General features: G+C 38.0%; 1 protein-coding gene across 1 annotated transcript in view; it reads right to left on the bottom strand.

Annotated features, from left to right (window-relative positions):
• The window catches only part of sdccag8 (SHH signaling and ciliogenesis regulator sdccag8), a 202856-nt gene that overhangs the window by 180258 nt on the left and 765 nt on the right, over window positions 1-21833 (bottom strand). Inside the window, exons 2-3 of the mRNA XM_020537248.2 lie at window positions 19954-20675; window positions 19407-19563 (exon numbers count right to left, since the gene is read on the bottom strand). Of these exons, the coding sequence (XP_020392837.2) occupies window positions 19407-19563; window positions 19954-20675 (879 nt within the window). The remainder of the gene's footprint in view (window positions 1-19406; window positions 19564-19953; window positions 20676-21833) is intronic.

Here is a 21833-nt window from a genome sequence, read left to right as displayed (position 1 = left end):
GACTGCATTAGGAAAATGCAAATCCTGATTTAGAAATTTCACTTGTCAGATGTCCAAACCTGAAATGTGAATTTAGGTTTCAGTGAAGTATTAGCTTTAATTGTCACTATTAACCAATACTCTCACCTGAATTGTGTAAATGTGCTACAATAGAATAGAATAAATTACATTTAATTCTACGCAGTTGTGAATTTAACTGCAACTGGTGGATGGAAGGATGTCACAAATGTGGGTTGTGCAGGAATAGCTACTAACAAGATTGTATATTGATAGAATGTTCAGGATCATGGCCAAGAAGTGAAGTTCATGGTCTGGGAGTATGCAGTGAAAGTGTGGACAGCAAGAAAGCACAATCAAGTACAGATGATGGATTTGAATGTGCCTCTCATGTTAGAAAGTGATCTGTACTAGAGAAAGATACTCCAGTTGTGAATAAGCATTAGTTCTGGCAGGCAAAATTGTCCCAAGAACAGTAAAGACCATTGTTTTGAATAAACTAGACAATGAAATAAAGGCTAACAATCTCATGACAGAACTAGAAGCAGAGATCTTCATGATTGTCAGCTTTTGGTGGCTGCCAAGCATAAAAGGATAAATTGATCAGAGAGATAGAACAAAAGGAACTAAATAACTGGAGAGAATGTGGTTTTTATTCTGAAGTACCAAATAAGGATCTCTATAGGAAATTAAATTTGGACTGAAAATGTACTTGGGACTTATGCGGCTAATAGGACACTTATGGATTTTGCAGAGTAATTGACTGATACAGATTTTAGTGTGGGATATCCCATAGCTGGTAAAAATAATCTTGAAAATAGTTTTAAGCCTATTTGAGCACATATATTTGCAAATATAGATCAAGTAACATCAACATTTCTGCATGGAGCTGATTCCCAAAGAGGTGTATTCATGGGCCCACGAAAATACATTGAAAACAAAATAAATCAGTTTAGCTGGAATGATGCTCCTAGGATGTAGCTATTGTTTGATGAGATCTGTTTGACTTAAAAAAGATTGTGTTCAATGAAAAGCAGATACCACAATTTTTTATTCACGTAATAAAGGAGATCATAACTTCTTGAATCACGAATTTGAGGAATGTGTTATGAATAAGATTAGAGTTGGATTTAAAATTGGGAGTTAAGGTTATGAGGTTTTAAATATATTGTTTAGATATTAAGCAGAGCAGGTATGGAATAACTTTAAATCAAGATTATAAAAGCCTAGTGCCATGGGTGCTGGAAATTATATATAAAAATATAAAATATTGGAAATGGATCTATCATGCATTAGTTTATCTAGACAGATCAGCTGTTTCTTTACTTGTCCATTACCACTCCTTTGGCCTTGAATTGTGAAACCTTTTGTGATTGAATCACTCTTTCTTTCTAACCTATCATGTATCTTCACTTTTATTTGTCTTCCCACTCTCCTATCTTTCACTGCTTTAAAACCTATTACATTTATCCACACAGAGTGTGATGCTAGGAGTTGTGTGAATGAGAGGAGTTAGGTAAGGAAGGCAGCTATAAATTAATTGAAATAAATACATTGAATTAACACTATAACAATTAAAGAGGACATGAATCATAGCTGCCGTATGTGTTAGCCCTTGGATGCCACAGCAAGCCATGACAACCACATCTGCAATAAGTGTCTAGATTGAGAGCTTTAGCTCATAGTTCTTTGAGCAAGAGACAGAGTTGCGGACATTACAGCACCTCAGGGTGGGTGTGATTTAAGGCAGTCACACCGTTTGGGTTGGCATATTATTTAGTCAGTGATCAGGGACAGATATGTGTGATTGTGAGTCAGGTAGGTTAAGAGATTGAGAAGGTTGAGCTGGAGGATACATAGTCGACAGATTCGAAGTACCTGCAGCTGGTAAGGATGGCAGTAAGACTCAATGTGAATGAGCAGATTGACCATGGCTTCCTGTCTTCCCATTGAGGATGCACTGTTTCATATTACGTGGCACTATTAAAAATAGATCTTGAAACTCAAGTCTGAGCATCCATGAAGTGATGTTGGCAGCAGCCGAATTGTACACCAACACAATCAGCAATCTCGTGGCCTGGCACATCCTGATTCCATCATTACCATCAAGCCATGTTCAATGAAGAGTGCAGGAGGCCATGCCAGGAGCAGCACTAGGCATGCCTAAAAATGAGATGTCAGTCTGGTGAAATTACAACACAGGACTACTTGCGTGTGCCAAGTAGCATAAGCAGCAAGTCCCAGACAGGGCTAAGCAATTTTACAAGCAACAGATGAGGTCTAAACTCTGCACTCCTTCCAAATCCAGTTGTAAATGGTAGTGGACAATGTAAAGACTAGGCTGTAGAAATAAAATCCAAGTGTTTATGGGAGGTGATGGCCTTGTGGTATTATCGCTGAGCTGTTAATCTAGAGACCCAAGTTCAAATCCCGTCATGGCAGATGGTGGAATTTGAATTCAATAAAAGTCTGGAATTAAGAGACTAATGACCATGAATCCATTGTCAGTTGTCAGAAAAAGCATCTGGTTCACTAATGTCCTTTAGAGGAGGAAACTGCCATCCTTACTTGGTCTAGCCTACATGTGACTCCACACCCACAGCAATGTGGTTGACTCTTAACTGCCTTCTGGGCAATTAGGGATGACCTAACCAACGATGTCCTCATCGCATGTGTGAATTTAAAAAAGTCTGGGAACTGGATATTCAACATTCAGGAAGGACAGACTGGAAGGAAAAGGAGGTGGAGTTGTGATGATAATAAGAGATTGGATCAGTATGTTAGAAAGGAAGAATCTCTGATCAGAAGTGTGGAATCTGTTTGGATGGAGCTAAGAAACTGCAAGGGATAGCAGACATTGTTCGGAGTTATTTATAAGCCACCAAATAGTAGTACAAAAATAGTAGTAGTAGTGTGGGATGTGGCATTAATTGAGAAATGAGAGAAGCATATGAAATGAGCAATACAGTAATCATTGAGTGACTTCAACTGGTACTCAAACTGGCTAATCCAATTAAGTACTAAAGTTGTGGAGGATGGGTTTCTGGAGTGTGTTGCAATTGGTTTGCAAGAGTAGTATGTTGAAATGATTAGATAGCAAGCTATTTTTGATCTACAGTCATATGATGAGAAAGGGATAATTAATATTATTATAAAAGAACCTCTATGAATATGTGTGACCACAATATGATAGAATTTTATTTTATGTTTGAGTTGGTTCAAACTATAGCAAGAGTATTAAATATAAAGGAGGGAAATTATGAAGGCACAAAATGACCAACGTGAATTGGGAAAATACATTAAAAGGCATGACTCTACATAGATAATGAATAATCTGTGAAGAATGATTACATGGATTACAGCATGGATTTAAGGTGCAAAAATTCAACAAGTGTACAGGCACAAACTGGTAAAGAAAGGGCAAATTGAACATGAACACAATCTAGCAAAAACATAAAAACAGACAGTAAAACTTTCTTTAGGTACATAAAAAGGCAACATTTGGCTAATATAAATGTAGGTCCATTTCAAGCAGAAGCAGGAGAATTTATAATGGGGAATAGCAAAATGACAGAGAAGCTAAATTATTACTTTGTGTCTGATTTGTGCCTAAGGGACCTGCTGAATAAGGTGGAAAGTTTTCACACCTAGAAACAAAGACAAGAGCAGTAGTGTTAATAGTAAATAACCTTGCTTACTCCAAGCTTTTGGCAAAAGGTAAGGAAAAGGTAAGAAATAAACAGTTATTGGCGTGGTCAGCAGAGAGAAGAAATTGCGGGCTCTTTGTGAACTGCCAAAACCAGATTCAGGAATGTATCCGACACTAGTCAGAGAGCAGCATCCCTCACCAGTTTCAGGATTCTGGGAGATTTCTGCTGACATGGTCACAGGGAAAAAAGAATAATTGAATTTGGAAATTTCTCCAGATACAGAAAGAAGCACATAGAGATGGTTACCCATAGTTACAATAAGGGGAAATGTGAGCCCATTACAAGTTTGGGGTGACCATGAACTGTTTGATACAAGGACTGTCATTTTGTGGAGAGTGTGATCTGTTGTAGGTATAGATGAGGGACATTCATTTTTATATTTTAAAATATTAGTTGTCTTTAAAATAGTGTTTAGTTAATTTTGATTTTTGTTACTGTAAAAATCTTAATGTAAAATCTGCCATTCTTTTCAGTAATTGACTGTAAATTTGATTTTTTAAAAGCATAATCAGTCTCTATGGGGAACGTAGCAGAATTTGTAGTCACTTTGTAAAAATAAATACATGTATAAAGGACTTGCTAGAGATGCTAAAGGAGGTGCATCTTGCAGTGCTTTGTAGGGAGTGTGATGATTTTTTGTTTAACTTGTATTGAAATTATATGAGTTATTTTTATTTAAAGATAAAGAAGGAAATCTGTAGGTTGATGGATGTAAACCAAGGATTCACTAGGTCCCTTATAAAATTGACAGAAATAGAAACTAATGTTTGATTTAAGATGTGTTTGCTTGTAATATATCTGTAAACAAATAGCTAGAAAAAAGGTGTAAAATATTAGCTTGCATTGTATCCTACATCAATTTGAGACTATAAAAACTTTTTTTCTCTGGATTGTTTCTGTTTCTCCATCCTTATATTAAAAGGAAAATGTCACTTTGCAAATAAGTAATGTTTGAATTTAGAAATCTATCTGGCTCAGTTTTAGATACTTCATAAAACTGTTTTTTTTCATTTTATTCCTGCTAATGACACCCTGACTGATTTTCAAAACCTATGTGAGGAAAATTTGACTTCAGAGAAGGGACTGAAATATGACACAGACTTTAATATGGATTAAAATTCATTTTAAAAAAACTTGAAGGCTCTTCTTCTTGGTGTAACTGTCAAAAATGACAAGAACCTCTATGCATAAAATGGATGATTTTTGACATTCTTAAAAAATATTTATTTTAGCGCAGTCAAGCAGCTTAAAAAGGCAGTAAACAAAGGCAGACAGCACCAGATGGAACATGAGCTGTTAGTTAGTGAGACGCAGTGCGGGATGGAGCATAAGCCAGCAGTCAATAGGAGAATGAAGAAATGTGGAGGAAGATGCAACACCCTGGTCCAACTGGGATCAGATGTTCCCCTCCCTTCCCAGTTAAACCAGTATAAAGTCTGTGATTAATCCCTTGTTATATTAAAGAAGTCAGCAGGAGTGAGGCACATTAAACAGTATCATTTCACTTGCTTCAGTTGGGTTTTTCATGCTGTAGTCAGTAGCACTGTGGTTCCTTCTGAAACTTGGAGCAGTAATATATGTGTAGAGGCACTCGCATTGAATTCACGATGGTTCAAGCACGTACTCAAGTGTACATAGTGGAGCTCCCAAATTTTTGAAGAAACCTGGAGCACCTTAGTTCAATTGGCTACATATGTGTATACCTATTTATCAGCTTAGGAGGGGAAGATTTGCACTAGTAAGTAGCTGCAGAGTCACACTTTCATAATACACATTGGTTTCTGTAGGACTGTGCCTGCTCCAATTCCTTTCGTGAAGCTGGCATACTGCAGATGCAGTGTCATTTATGTGCTTCAGTGGAGGCAGGCCAGCCAATTGAGAATGCAATTCCGGTGCTGAGTACTCTGCATTTCATGCTGAATCCATGCTGTCGCATAAATTAAATATGAAAATATTATTATAACAGTGACTAACATATTCTGTGTTTTAGAGAATGTGTTTCTCAACATTTAAGGGAAAATTAAACATATGAAGAAAAATGTAGATAAAAAGTAATGAAAAATGGATTCAAGTAGTTGGTCTTAATATGAAATTGGTACAGTCACAGTGGACCAAATGACCAATGATAATATTTATACATTATATTTTAGGAGAACAGAACCCACAGCCAGGCAATCACATGCCTCAGTATTGTGTTAGTGCTTTAAGAGCACAATATATGCTCATGAACCAAGGATCAGGATGTAAATTTCATGACCACACTGCCATGTGCAGTTCCAGCAGGAAGCATTGTTGCAGGAGGTTGTATGCATCTGTGTATCTGCAATTGCAAGTTGTTAATACAGTCATGGAATCATACAGTTGTACAGCACGGAAACAGACTCTCAGTCCAACTTGTCCATGTTGACCATATATAATAAATTAATCTAGTCCCATTTACCAGCATTTGGCCCATATCCCTCTAAACCTTCCTATTCATATACCCATCCAGATGCCTTTTAAATATTGTAATTGTACCAGACTCCACCACTTCCTTTGGTAGCTCATTCCATACACACATCACCCTCTGCGTGAAAAGCTTCTGCCCTCTCTCCAATGCATTTACATCCTTTCTATAATGTGCTGGCCTAACAAATATCTTGTACAAGTTCAACGTAACTTCCCTGCTCTTGTACTCTATGCCCTTATTAATGCAGCCAAGAACATTGTTTGCTTTACTTATGGCTTTCCCTACCTGTCCTGCTACTTTTATCTATGATGTATACACCCAGGTCCCACTGCTCCCCCATACCCTTTGGAATTGTACCTCCTATTTTCTATTGTCTTTCAATGTTCTTCTCACCACCTCACACTTCTCTGCACGGAAATGTATCTGCTGCCTATCCGGACACTCCACCAACTTGCCTCTGTCCTCTGGAGTTCTATACAATCCTCATCACAGTTCACAATTCTTCCAAGTTTTGTCTTATCTGCAAACTTTGAAATTGCCCTGTGCACACCAAGATCTAGATCATTAATATATATCAAGAAAAGCAGGTAAACCTGTTTGAGCTTTCCAAGTAAACTGTATCCATACTACTCAGTCTGTGTTATGCACAAATAACCTAAGAAAGTGTGGCATGATGTACAGAGCTGGTGGTTTTTCTTTTTAAAACAAAGACAGTGATGTAAGCTTGAAGGCGCCAGCAAACTTGAACCAGCATAGAAGTTACAGCTATCTTGGGACTCTAGAAATAAAATTACTGTGTTTATGGGGAGACAACAGCCTAGTGATATTATTGCTGGACTGTTAATCCAGAGATCTAGGTAATGTTCTGGCGGGCATGGGTTCAAATCCCGCCATGGCAGATGGTGGAATTTGAATTAAAACAAAATCTGGAATTAAGAGTCTAATGATGAGACCATGAAACTATTGTCAATTGTCGGAAAAAAACCCCATCTGGTTTAGTAATGTCCTTTAGGAAATGATGATGTGGAGGTGCCAGTGTTGGACTGGGTGGACTGGGTGGACAAAGTCAGAAGTCACATGACACCAGGTTATAGTCCAACAGGTTTATTTAAATCACAAGCTTTCGGTGCGCAGCCCTTTCGTCAGGTGAAGTGAGAGAGAAGAGTGCACAGACACAGAATTTATAGGCAGAGAGATCAAAAGATCATACAACTGGTGTGAGTGGAGTGTTGAATAATAAGTCTCTGCAGGTGACCAAGAGTGTTAGACAGTTTGAGTAAAGTGTCAGTAGCTGAATAACAGGCGAAGGGATGACCTATAATCCAATTACACAAGGCAGAGAGATAATTACAAAAAAATTAAAATAAAGTGGTGCTGGAGACAAACTGAACGACTGCAATAACAAGATAGGGAGGGAAACTACCATCCTTATTCGGCCTGTCCTACATCTGACTCCAGACCCACATCAATGTTGTTGACTGTTAACTGGACAATAAAGGGATGGGTAATAAATGCTGGCCTAGCTAGCAATGCCCTCATCACATGAATTATCTTTTTAAAAAAACTACAGTAATGGTGAATGCTTAATTTGTAACACAAAAAGAGCTTGAGCTGCACCTGGAAGCAATACAGGACAGAATTAAAAACAGGCAACCGCTAAACATCGATAGCATTTAAAAAAGACAAGGAGCATTAAAAGATGATAACCAAATTCCCAAGCGTGCATTGGAAGGCCTATGGGCTAAGAGGTGCTAAAAGCCAAGATGCCCTATCTGAAGCTTTCTAAACAAAAGGTGGTGCTCTGCTTTTTTTAGATTCAGCAGTTGCAGAACCAGATAAAAAGTGAAAAGAAAGATAGCCTTTGGAAACAAGGAGTTGCATTTGGCCAACACCTCAAGAATGTCTGAAAAGAACTGATGAGATCTTGCTATGCCATGGGAAATACTGGAAAATCAACTTCATGTAAAAGTAAACTTTAGATTTCACTGTCTAGAGTACCTATTTGGTAACTATCAGAAGAATCAATTGATCAATTTGTCAGTAGGTATTATTGTAGGGTTTGAGGACTGTGATTTTTTAGAGACTGCCCTGTCTGAGTGGATAATGTGACTATTTATAGCTTCTTCACTTACAAAAATGTTCCAAAAACACTTCCTGGAGAAAGAAGAAAGATCACAATATCAGATTGCTTAAAGATGGCAGGAAATATGATATCATTGCCGCTTGGCAAAAGATCTGCGTGGATTAATTGAAGTTACCAGTATTCGCACACTAGCCAGGACACACAAAACAGGCGAGCTGTGTCGGGAAGTGGAGTCTGTTGCACCCGTTATAAAGCTTCCTGTCTTCCAAGATTTTTGCAAATGATGTTACTCAAGAAATGTAGTTCCAGAGATACAGCTGGAGGCTGCAAAAGGACCTAAACATAAAGCATATGCAGCACGCAGGCAGCAATAAAAGGGAATGTGACTGAGATTTGTATAAGCAGAAGCATGTATATGGTGTCAACAAGAAGACTAACAATGGTGACCATTCAGAGTAGAAGAACCTTCAAGCAGAATGTGAATGTAAGGTTGAAGGTGCCAGCAAACTTGAACCAGCATAGAAGTTATAGCTATCTTCGGGCTCTAGAAATAAAATTACTATGTTTATGGGGAGGCAACAGCCTAGTGATATTATTGCTGGACTGTTAATCCAGAGATCTCAGTAATGTTCTGGCGGCATGGGTTCAAATCCCACCTTGGCAGATGGTGGAATTTGAATTAAAACAAAATCTGGAATTAAGAGGCTAATGTGGTATTGTTGCTGAACTGTTAATCCAGAGACCCAGGTAGTGTTCTGGGGACCTGGATCCCATTGTGAATGTGATGCATTGGGCTGAATCTTATATTTGTTTGGCTGTCAGTTTTGTCTGTTTTTGCAGGGGTTTCTCTCCACAATCCCTAGTGAGATCTTACCAAACCCGTTTCATTGACTACCTACCTTGTCCCTAATGGTGCTCTTCACATCTCATTCTTGCTCCATTCTACCACTGGTTGATAATTTGTTCTTTCAGTGTCTCTGAAGGTGGTTTACCTTTTTTACTTTTCTACAGAGGATTTGTGGGGAGAGTAGCTTACAGAGGAAAGATGAGAGGTAATAGCTAGCTTAAAAAAAAGACAAGGGATGTTGTTAGCTACTAAGGATTTTCTTTTATTTATCCAAACAAAAGGAAGTGAAGAGAGAAAAATATTTTCTGTTCACAGGCTTGATGTTTCTGATATATTGTCCATGCTCAAGGTTGTAGTCATCTGCCTAGGAACCAGTCAAGTGACTGTTACTATGCTTAGCACTATTCTTGAACCGAGACAACTGGAGCCAAATGAAAAGTCAATCAAAAGACAACCTTTGGTTAGAATTGCCCTGAACACACGCACACAGTGCAAATTTATCTGGAATTCTCCCTCACTGCTTGAAAAAGGCAACATTGCATATACAATTCACAACTTGTATCAGTAGCTTGTTTATAAAACTGCAACTACCTTATTCTAAGCTTTCTTGGCTTACAGCAATATCTTTTCACACATACCAAAAATAATAAAAGTTGTCTTTGAAGGAGAACGCCTTATATGCTATATGTATAATAGGAGGACCATCAACATTACTCAAATAAGTGCTGCCAGAAGAAACCTATATCCCACAATGCTACAACCAAGGAATAAGACCATCCTGAAAGTCAACGTAACTCAGGATTAGGAACATGCTTCATATAAGATGGCAAACCAATTGCATGTGGATCCAAAAATCTATCGCAAATACAATCCAACTGGTCCAATATAAAGCATAAAACATTTGGTATACTGCTTGAATACGTGATTCCATATGTACCTACTTGGTAAATAATTCACTATACAAATTGGTTTCAATGATTCAAAATGATTTGGCACAGCCAATAACAAGTAACCTCCTGGACTGCAAAGACTTCCAGTAAAAGTACACAGATGTGACTTCATTGTCAGCTATAACTCTGGTACTAAAATGAGTGCACTGTGGATATGAGTTTACCATCGCCAGCAGAAATCATATTTGATGGGCAAGTAATAACAATCTTGCTAAGTCATCACCTGCCCAGATTCTCAGAGAAAGAGGAAAACTTATTGAAAAAGAAGGTGATACATGACCGACATGTGGGTGTGGAACCTTGTCAATTTCACTGACCAAGTCCAACATTAGATGTGATTCTGCTAATGGACAGCATTGACTGAATAATCCTGAGCATGTGAAGATTACATTGACAATCAGTTTAGAATCATCATTTGGGCTTGCACTATGGTGCACTGAGTGCATTGGAAGCTGTATATTGATATACAGGATTCTATTCCTTGCAGACAGAAAGAACATGTACACGCACATTGTGCCTGTTTCAATGTAACAAAATAGACTACCTTTGCTAATTCAGAAATGTCCTGACCAATCAGAGTCAACCTATCTGGTTTATAATTTAAAGTCTGTTTGTTAACTTCAATAATCATTAATCGGTGCATTCTCCATGATAATATTTCCACCAATCATTGTCCACTTGGGAATCAATTTGCAATCTTCTCTCTCGCAGCGTAACTGTTGGTTTTCCCTTTGAATTGATTTTCTAGCAAAATGTCCTGATGAGAACAAGATAAAAAGCTTCAACAAAAGATCTCTCCTTTCAGCAATATTCAAGATACCGAGAAATCAAACCAGACTTTTAATCCTTTAACTTTTCCTTGGTAACTATTTGATTAGTTAAAGTGGAACCCTCTGAATTCTCCGACTTTAATGGATTGTTTCAGAGCATTCCAGATGCAATTTCCATTCAGTTTCCAAAGTGTCTGCTGTGCTTGAGATTCCACATGACTTGCATGCAACTGTGGTCTGCGATACTCCAATGACTGTCTGGTCCATGGAGACCTATTGTGGAAAGAGGATGGCAAAGAAACTAGATTATTCATTCCTTTATAGAAGGAAGGTTTGTTTAATTCACAACATTATTGAATGCAGAGAAATTTGAGAAACTTGTCCTGACTTGAAGTAGTTGTTCCAGGAAAATAAATGCATGTATAACATAAAAATATCATATGTCAGCAATAATGTAAGATTGGAATTATTTCAATTCCTTTGTCATTGCATTAGCTTTCTAGAATTACAGCTCTTGCTTCAAAACCAGCCATTACCTATCTCTAAGAATCACTCATAAGTGCCGCAGGTATGAGAGAAAAGACACAACGTGCTTTATATGTTTCATGGCACCTGTATGCAAATCATAGGGTCAAATTTTGATATTTTAGGTAGCTGCAATGTTCAATATGTGATAAAACCTTGTTGAAGGCCTGCATCAGTTTTCAAAGGCTTCATTTAAGTTATTTAAAGGCTGTTAGGCCCTCTCGTCTTCCCCTTCCTCCACCTCTTTCATGGCATCTTCATGCGAACTCGTATCCCCTTGACAACACCATGCCAAATCATGGCCCTCATCTACTCTCATGCCTATTCATACTTTCCATTCCAGCTTCATAGACACTCACCTGAAATCCACCATTAGGAGTCATATGAAAGTGAAAAAATAATTATAACAATCTAATACAGTTCTCATTCATGCAGACTTGATAGCTAAATCATATAATTCATGAAACTGATTCAAAGCTTTTAAATTTAGCTCGTTTAAAACTAAACTCATTCAAATGCCACATTAAACACAAGCATTCCTTTACTAGCTCCTTTAAACTATCAGTCACACAATGAACTCAGAACACCCTGTTGAGATGTCACATTTGAAACTCAGCCTATCTTTCATAATAACATAATTAGAGTTCTTGGGAAAATGTCAACCGAAAATTCTAATGAAACTACACAAAATCTTGGTCATATTATACACCAGATGGCTTATCAATCAAAGCAGGCCAGCAGGTTTTTCTTTAATGTTTACTCCAGCAGAAGGTCTTTTTCTAACTCACATTGACAGCTCCAGCTGTTTATTTTATGTTTAAAGAGTGGAGGATTTAAACTTCAGAGGATGACATTTTAAAGGTCAATATCTGGTTTGGAGAAGATACATTTACTCCATCAATTCATGACTCTACAGTTGGGACTAAGGCCTTAAAACAGACAAATGGGGTCTGCATGGACGAATTTGAATATTCCTGCTGAATTCCGGTTTTACATCTGTGTGCATCATTCCCTACCCTTTCTCCCAATGGCAAAAATTGATTCTATTAGAAATGGGGATTTTATTTCTGCATCCAGTTCCTACCTGTCATTTTTAAAGGTCTGCAGCATTTTCTAGATTGCACAAATGCTTGGTCCCTGGTTTCAAGTTAATGATTCTACATTTTACCAAAGTGTTTTTTTTTCGTTGAATTGACCTGTATAGCGTATTTTTTGCATTTTAATGATGTGTTTTATATTTAATGATATTTTCCATTTCAATAAAATTTGAAATTCCTTTTGTTATTTTGAACTTCTGAGTGATGTGTGATTGAGAGAGTAATAGGGAAGTAAAATGAGGGTTCAAAAAGGCCATGTAGAACTAAAAATAATTGTAAATGCAACCAAGTAATGTGAAGACATTTGTAGCTAAACTGGTCTCATAAAATGCCACGAAGGTTTGTTACAGTTTTAATTCTCACTCTTCCACCTTTTCCAGAACTGAAGCTGCAACATCCCCTTACTGGCTGACTTGTCACATTAATACATTTAAAATGAGCCAGCTGGCATTGTCTGTGTACTTGGGCAAAGTTTGCTTTGGGGCTCTGTCAGTAAGAAGATTATTGAAATAATTATAAGTTAAAAATTGATGAGGATGAAACAGGAATTCAAATGGGTTAGCATGTATTGCTAACTTATTAATCATTGTAGTACCAGATGTATAACAAAGTTGTTTTTTCACATTTCTGCAGGGAATAGTAATCAATCTGTGGTTTTATATATTCTAATGTTATGAATGTTTGAAATTTACAGATTATTTTTGAATGCAAAATTCAGGTAAATTTTGAAATTTTAATTTACAAATTGATACCCTTCAGTTTACAAAACACTTTATGCAGCTGGAAAGCAGACCCTCTGACATAAATTAACAAATGGTTCATCGAATTTGAAGAACATTTCATCAATCTGGAACAAAAGCAGAATATTCATTAGAAAGTTTTATTGTAGCTATTAGTGAAATATCACACCAGGAACTGCTGTGTAAGCAGGAAATATTTAAAACGTTTTTGTACAGATAACTATTTTGGACTTTGACATTAATGTGTAAATTTCTATATAGAAAAGTCAATATAGTACCTATAGTAACTCTCAGGCAAAATACATAATATCAGACTGCATTGGAAAAATATTATATTGTAATTTTAATTATCTTGTTCATGCAATCACCCAACAAGAGCACAGCCGTTTGTGATAGTTTTTTTTCCCTCACACACACCAGGATTAAGCATCCTGTAACTGCTATGCTCCAGAAATTAAAAGAAAAGGCCAACAAGCAATTGGAGATTATTTCTGTATATTTTCATAGGATCCCTACGGTGTGGAAGCGGGCTATTTGGCCCATCAAGTTCACACCAACCATCTGAAATGCAACCCAGATCCACCCCCTCCCTACCCTATCCTGTAACGCTGCATTTTACCATGGCTAATCCACCTAACCTTCACATCCTTGGACACTATGGGCAATTTAATATGGCCAATCCACCATACATGCACATTTTGGACTGTGGGAGGAAACTGGAGTACTCAGAGAAGACGGGGGAGAATGTGCAAACTCTACACAGATAGTCGTCCAAGGGTGTAATTGAACCCAGGTCCCTGACCATGTGAGGAGCAGTGGTAACCACTGAGCCACTGTGCTGCCCTAATTTCCTACAGAATCCATGTAAAGCAATATCAGATAATGTTCCTGTGTAACTCTAATGAAATTGTGATTTTACTGGTAACGTAACTTTTCAGTCATTTTTGAAGTATTCACCAACCACTGTATGTGGTGCACAGAAAGAGCTGAAGTGTCACATAATTGTTGGTAAGCTCACAGTCCTCCAATATTCAGTATTTGTTATATTTAAGGCTGAGAAGATTTCCCATGGCTGTATTGGCAATTTACTTTGATTTCAACTAACTTAAACAGAAAATTAAAGAATATTGTTAAAAAATTACTTTGAAAATAGCATTTAATAGGCAAGCTTTTATTAAAAATATTCTACCATTGAGGATGACCATAATCCACTCATTTCTTCTATGCAGATTGAGCTCTTTCCATAGGCAATAAGCTACCCATTTATTTTCCCCGAAGTATTTCTACCTTCAGGTATCAACTAGATCACTTTTCATTAGACCCTTCCTCTGTTGCTTAACCAATACATGCTCTTCTCATTTAATTTTTTGACCAGGAACACTTGGAGATTACACAGATCTTTTGTGAGGCACGACCTATTTCCAATATCACTGGCATCAACCAATTTCTTGTCTGCTGCTGGGGTATTTGTCTCTGATTTTGGGTGCATTTTGGATTGTGGGGGGAGAGAAATTCCTGCTTTGTTTTACAGCATGGCATGGTCCATAATGCCAGCTGATTTTGCATCAATTAATACAACTGATCACTTTGAGACTCTGGTCCCCAGGAAAGCACTGGTGTTCCTGGCACCCAGTATTATTAAGGTATGTTGTATAGTGTCAACCATTATTTGAGTAGACATATTTATGTGTCTACTGTGTCAATGTGTCTACTGATTTAAAATTCCAGAGGGTACCAGGGAGCTGGCAGAACAGCTCCCTGGCTGATTTTCCAATCATGTCCCCCTAGGATATACAGATTTATGGCATAATTGAAATGGAAAACCTGTCTCTCTGTTCTTTTTATTAGTATTCCCACTGTACCAATTCAGTCTTTCTGGTGCTTTTAGTTTTAAATAAACTTGTAAGATTTTAGATTCACGGAACTCAGTGTGATGATAAAAACAAGAGTCCAGTTTTCCATGATTTTCCACTGTTAAAATTATTTATGTTTATTTCTAAGTTGAGGTCAATCTGTGTGAAATAATAAAGACCACAGAAAAGGTTTCTGCAAATGAACTGCAAGAAAGCTAAATTCACATGCAAAGTAAAAAAAATTTCACGCTCACTATAGGATGGTGTGAACTAGATGGTAAGTGAGACTCTGAGTTTTTGTGGCATTAGTTTCATGTTCCTAATTTTTATTAAATGGGTGAAGGGGAGATTCTTTTAAGCTCATGCTTGTAGATCTGTTTCAGGATATTGTTTGAATTAGCTGCTTTTTAACCCAACGTTTGCTTGTTGTAAATTGGATTTTAGAAATGTCAAGTGGAAAGACAAATCAATCTTACATATGTACTGGCAGTCTGTTGTTTTGCAACAAAGGGACCGTTGAGAATTTGCATAATGTTTGACCATCTTCTTAGGAATACTGAAAACATTTAAAGCCAAGCAAAAGCATTGAACGTACAACAAATTTTAGAAAGACTGAAGTCGTGGTCCAGCCATGTCATATGTTTCATCACATTCACCATAGTTATGATCAATGGTGTACCTTTGAAGGTCACAGACCAATTCTGACAACTTCCTGCTAGGTTTTTGCATATGGACCACTACCAGATAAGTGGTAAGAGAGAGAACATTCACCGTCACCACATCTTTGACTGTATTATTTTGTGTCAGCCATCAAGTCCTAGTGCCCAAATAAAGAATTCATCCATGTGATCTTGTGTTTGTTGGCTTATTAAAATGTGATTATGATGGTTAGTTGGTGTTCTTTGAAGGTGTTCAGAAGGAGAGAGGTGAAATAGCATGTTTAATAATGATGCTGTCTCATGCTGTAGTGTAACTGGAACTGAGACAATAGTCAAAAATGTCCATGTCTTTTGGGATAGACAAAAATTCAGTTGCTGATTACCAATTTCTAAAGAGATGAGCAGATGAGATATTGGATGAGCACACAAAAGACCACCTGTAAATCTTGTAGTATTAACCTCATAACCTAAGAAGACATAGCAGGCATATTATCATCATAGCCTATTAGTGGCTATATGGCTTGAATAAGATTGTAGGGTTGCAGGAACTTGTTGTAAGCATCTGCAAAAAAGGCAACATATTAGTCTAGCTCATTCAGTTTACAGTATTATATGTGTGTCCAGGATCAGTGTCTTCTCCCATCAACTCACCTGTAAGGCTTATTCATTGATTCCATGGGAGACTCCATCCTCTAATTATGTATCTTGTGCTTTTCACTTAGGTTAGTAAGGAAATCTATCAGCCAGTGCTGTGCAGAAATTCTCAAATTTCCCTTTTTGGTCACTGCCTCTTTTATGCCATCTCATATCACTGCTGTATTATTAGTTTTTTTTTTATTGGCTCCAAGCAGGTGCACACCAGAAGCTAGTATGGATGCATTTCAGTTTCCTTCTTGTGTCCAATTGGGAGCTGACCAGAGCTAAGTAGAGTCTCTGTCCTTTGAGCCTATAAAGTACTGATGAAATTGCATCTAATTGCTGAACGTTTTCTTCACAGACTTGCCTCCTACTCTGTGGGTTACTGATACTGATATCTGTGCTAAATATAATCATTCCTATCCATATTGAGCTTTTCTTCCAGAACGGCTTTTACACTTCTGAATTGCTTCTTTCCTTTAGTGCAGCAAGCCATTTCCCAATCAGTTCTGCCTTTGAATACTAATTAGGGATCAAAGATCCTATATTGAGCCAATTATCACTGGTCTCTTATAGACAAATTCTTAGCAGTGATGACAATATAAAAGTTATGTGAACAGAAAATTGAGCATGTCTTGTTCAGTTGTACAGGGTTTTTGCAGTTTTCATGCTTGAATTGCTATTTTAAATAAACTAATAATAGCACCTTGTATTTTGAATGTTGCATGGGATATTTATGTAATCTCAAGATTGATATAGCCCAATTCAATCTAAAAACTGAAATACCTATTTAAGAAATGAGTTTATGACTATTAAAATATTGTGAAGGTAAGTTCTGGTGTCAATTTGTTTGAAAGCAGTAAGCAGATGATTGAACCATGTATGTCATCCATATGTATGTGAGTCTGTTGGGCTCACGCAGCAAGTTTGTCAGATTGTGGACTGCAAATCACTGCCAAATGAGACTGCTAAAGATTTTTTCTCAAAAGTGTTGTGAGCTGCTACGGATTGGGAGAGGTCCCAGTATATCACTCCAATGCTACTTCTGTTTATCAGTATTGCTGTTCAGATGTCAGTGCCAAATATGCTGAAACATCTGTCAGTTTTTCACCAAACTGCAGTCTACAATTTTAGTGTTTGCGAAGCTGCATTTTTGCAACAACTATCCAAAAATAAGGGTAACTGTCTTAAACAGATCCAATAAAATCATTCAGTTCTTTTATGTTTGAGAAAAGTCGGCAATTATGTTATTTTGTAATATTGTTGACATTTTGATTTAGTGCACAAATAAAATATTTTAGGAACATCAGTAAACCAAAGGTCTTTTAAACAAAGTGTCACCAGATTCCAAGATGTGTATCTCTTATCAACAAGGGCGATAAATCCATGTATTGTTGCTGATTTGACTTTGTGTTTTAACCACATAGTCTTGTGCAGAAGAAATAAGGAATTTGTAGAAATGAAATTTTGTTATGGAGCAAAAGTGTATAATGTAATTTTGTTAGTGGGAAGAAAATGAATAGGAAACAAATTAAAGCATTGGCTGAATTCAGCGACTGTCCAGTGGAAGTGCTGCAAAATACTCAACCCAATGAACACAATGTCAAAAGCCAACAAGAGAGCTTGGCTTCTGCATAGTCACTATAATAGTTGAGCTATGAACATTACCAGCGCATTAATTATTCAGTATAGTTAAGCCATAGATTTTTAAACAAGGGTCCAGAGGTGCTGGAGGATCAGTGATGGTAGCCTAAGATGTCACACAGTTATTTGTTTTATACGTATGTTGCAGGATACTTCCATGACAATACAACCTGAGCTATTGCACTTGTGGTGCAAGTGACTGTACCTTCCCTGGCCGGTCCACATGTGCTTGAAGCTGACCAGAATTTCTGTGAAAGGTTATAACCTGGACCCCATCAGTTGGACTGGTCACCAGGTTGCGTTTGGTGAAAGTTGCAAACAACCAAGAGGTCCACCATCAAGAGGTGGGCAATCGGCAGTTTATAGGTTGTAGAGTGTGTTCTCTTGGGGAGTATTGGTTTTGTGAGGGTATGTAGGTTTTTTGAGTTCCTTTGGTAATGGGAGCACTACATTAGTTGTTAGCTGATGAAGTTCTTTGAAGAAGACATTTCCCTGCAGACATCAGGAAGGTTAATATAAGCCAGCTCAGGAAGACACTCAAGGTATGTTAGTCTCAACATTCCACTAATAATATGAATAGTACAGATGTGTTTGAGGAGAAGCGAGTTAAACATATGTGAGAGGTAAAAAACAGAAGGTAATGCTGAAAGTGTTGAATGAAAAGGGGTGGGTAGAGAATTATGTGGAGCGTAAACACTGGGCCAATTAAGGATATCCTATTGCTTTGAGTTTTATCAGTTGGATTTTGTAGTAATATTTAGAATTCACCTTATTACTCCCATGAAACAACAGTATTTTCTGATGCCTGAATCTGTAGACTTAAAAGCAGCAATCGTAAGTTGCTTTAAGATTCATTGTTCCCCATTCATTGAGGTCTCCACCTACACCAAAATTACAATCAAGTAGAAATCATTGAACTGACAAGAACTTGTCCTTCCACACTATTAGTCTTACCATTAAAAAGAAACTCTGGAACGGTTATACTTGTTGAATCTGGTGTAACTTTTTTTTATTATTTCAATTGCTAATTACTAATGCACAACCCATTGGCCCTGAAGGAGTAATTTTATATTTGAGCAATGTCAAATTTCTCCATTATGATAAAAAAAAGTTTTAAATTTCTTTTAAAAAGTTTTTTTATGCTAATTCAGTTTAGATTTTAATCTCATGTGCCTCCAATTCATTTAGTTAATTATGTCTGAAATTTTCATTTCAAGTAAAAAAAAGTATTTTACTTGTTGTTTTGCTGATTGTGACAATAATTCAGTGAGATTGACTTTACTTGTTGGCATCATGTTGGTATGGTGGCAGATATGAAATGACATCAGAAATGGAGAAATCTACACTCCAGACAAGGATCTGCACCTCATTCTTCCTCCCAAAAGTTCAACTTCATAATTCACAATACTAAATTCTATCTGCCACATTTCTGCCCATTCCACCAACCTGTATATGTTTTCTTGAAGTCTATCATCATTCTGCTCACAGTTCCCAAAACTTTCAAGTTTTGTATCTTTTGCAAGTTTTGAAATTGTGACTCGCATTCCAGAATCCAGATTTTTAATATAGCTCAATGCAATGATCCCAAAACTGAATCCCATGCCTTCCAATTCAAAAACAACCATTTATCATTACTCTTTCTTTGCTATCATTCAACCAAGTTTGTGTACATGCTGTCAAGTTCCTTTTGATTTCTCTGACCTTCAGCTTTGAGAGCAGCCTCCATTTTATCAATTTATAGCTGTGTCTTGGATCACAGTCTGCATTCAAGTGTTTCTTTTCAGATTCAGATAAATATAGTTAAGCGAAGCCTCAACAACAGCAATTTGCTTAAATATGAATGTTTATTAAGTAATAATAAATAATTATAATGGCAATAATAAATGGAAAAGAAAAGTGGGGGGGTGAAAAGCAATAAGTCTCGCACCTTTCTAGAAAAAGCAACCAGTCTCATGTTCTTCTGCCTGTCAGGGACCCCTCAAATGTTTTATACCTTCTGATGTGCTCTCCCATTTTTCAACATCACCGTCCCAATCTACTGGGGAAGAGTACTTGTTTCCTACTGCTAGTGTCAGTGCATTCCACAACGATCCAGTTTGCCCTATGTTTCTAAAGACACTTTTCACATGTGGATCAACACTTAGTGTTCCCAGATTCCCTCGTTCTGTGGCACTCTGCATAATATGGGCGGCACCTTGGTACAATGGCCGCGTCAACCAAGAGGCCAAGGGTTTGCCCAACTTCTGCTTAAAGCATGACCCCAAATCCTGCAATTCGGACATAGAGTAATCTCTCACTATTCTCGAATTTTCTGGGTTTTGTTCTCCTGCCTGTTTTGCCTTATTTGTTATTGGGGTCGTGCTATTAGTCCCTTCTGAGGATGGCTCCAGAGGTGGAGCATTCCCTTCCCCGTCCATCCATTCAGACCCTGAATCAGATGAATACCAAATGTCCACATCCCAATGGTCAGGGTCCCATTGCAAGGTTAATAATGCGCACACTTTGAGTGGGTCAACTTTCCAATTGCGCCGTTTTGCTCTCATTTCCTGTTGTACTGTCGCCAGACGGCATACTATCTGGTTCTGTTTCTCCTTTGCCTTCTCAGCTCTCTCCTGCGCTGTCTTAACTGCTTCTGTTAGGATAACGTTATGCTGTTTTACTGCTGTCAATGTGGCCTCAAACTGCCTGTTTCTGGCCTGGCACTCTTCCAATTCCCTACATGTAGAACACAAAGCTGTTAACAATATCCGTCCCATTTGTGGTACACTGTCCTTGTTTCTGGGAAAGCCTGTCTTCCGCAAGCATTCGTGTACGGCAGCCTGTAAGAATACCCCTCATTTCTCTCTTTTTCTGGTTATGACCGCACCCCATTCTTGCAGGAGCCCTAATTGTGCTAACAAATTAATCCAGAGTCTGCCGCATTCCATCCTGGAATACGGAAGGTCTCTGAAGCATCAGGTTACCTTTCCCTTCTCTTAAATATTTTCCCAAATCCCGTTCCTCATCGCCAAAAAGTGTCTTGGGTCACAGCGTGTATCCAGGCAGTTCTTTTCAGATTCAGTTAAATATAGTTAAGAGATGGCTTGACAACAGCAATTTGCTTGAATATGAATGTTTATTAAGTAAGAATAATGGTTATAATGGTAATAATAAATGACTATAGTGGTAATAATAAATGGAAGAGAAAAAGAAAAAAAGGCAACAAGTCTCATGACCCTCTGCCCTTTGGGGACCCCTCAATCGATGGCTGATCTGAAGGCTTAGGTTTGTTCCTGGCACTGTTCACGATTCTGAGCCGAGGTGAAGTCCAGCAGCTGCAGCAGCAGCAGCTTGGAACGAAACTTTCTCTCTCTTATCCAGTGTGACAAACAGCCAGCACAAAGAAAGCAGGTACGGAAAGACAAAGAGAGACAACAAGGTGCAGAGCTGGATGAACACAGCAGGCCAAGCAGCATCATAGGAGCAGGAAGGCTGACGTTTTGGGCCTAGACCCTTCAGCAGAAATAGGGGAGGGGAAGGGGGTTCTGAAATAAATAGGGAGAGAGGGGGAGGTGGATAGAAGATGGATAGAGGAGAAGATAGGTGGAGAGGAAACAGACAGGTTGAAGAGGCGGGGATGGAGGCAGTAAAGGTGAGTGTAGGTGGGGAGTTAGGGAGGGGATAAGTCAGTCCAGGGAGGACGGACAGGTCAAGGGGGCGGGATGAGGTTAGTAGGTAGGAGATGGGGGTGTGGCTTGAGGTGGGAGGAGGGGATAGGTGGGAGGAAGAACAGGTTAGGGAGGCGGGGACGAGCTGGGCTGGTTTTGGGATGCGGTCGGGGGAGGGGAGATTTTGAAGCTTGTGAAATCCACATTGATACCATTGGGCTGCAGG

Source organism: Rhincodon typus, chromosome 9 (assembly GCF_021869965.1).
Source record: "Rhincodon typus isolate 14 chromosome 9, sRhiTyp1.1, whole genome shotgun sequence".
In the NCBI taxonomy this organism is placed as follows: Eukaryota; Metazoa; Chordata; class Chondrichthyes; order Orectolobiformes; family Rhincodontidae; genus Rhincodon; species Rhincodon typus.
Note: the sequence above shows the minus strand (reverse complement) of the source record. Positions and strands in the feature narration are given on the sequence as shown.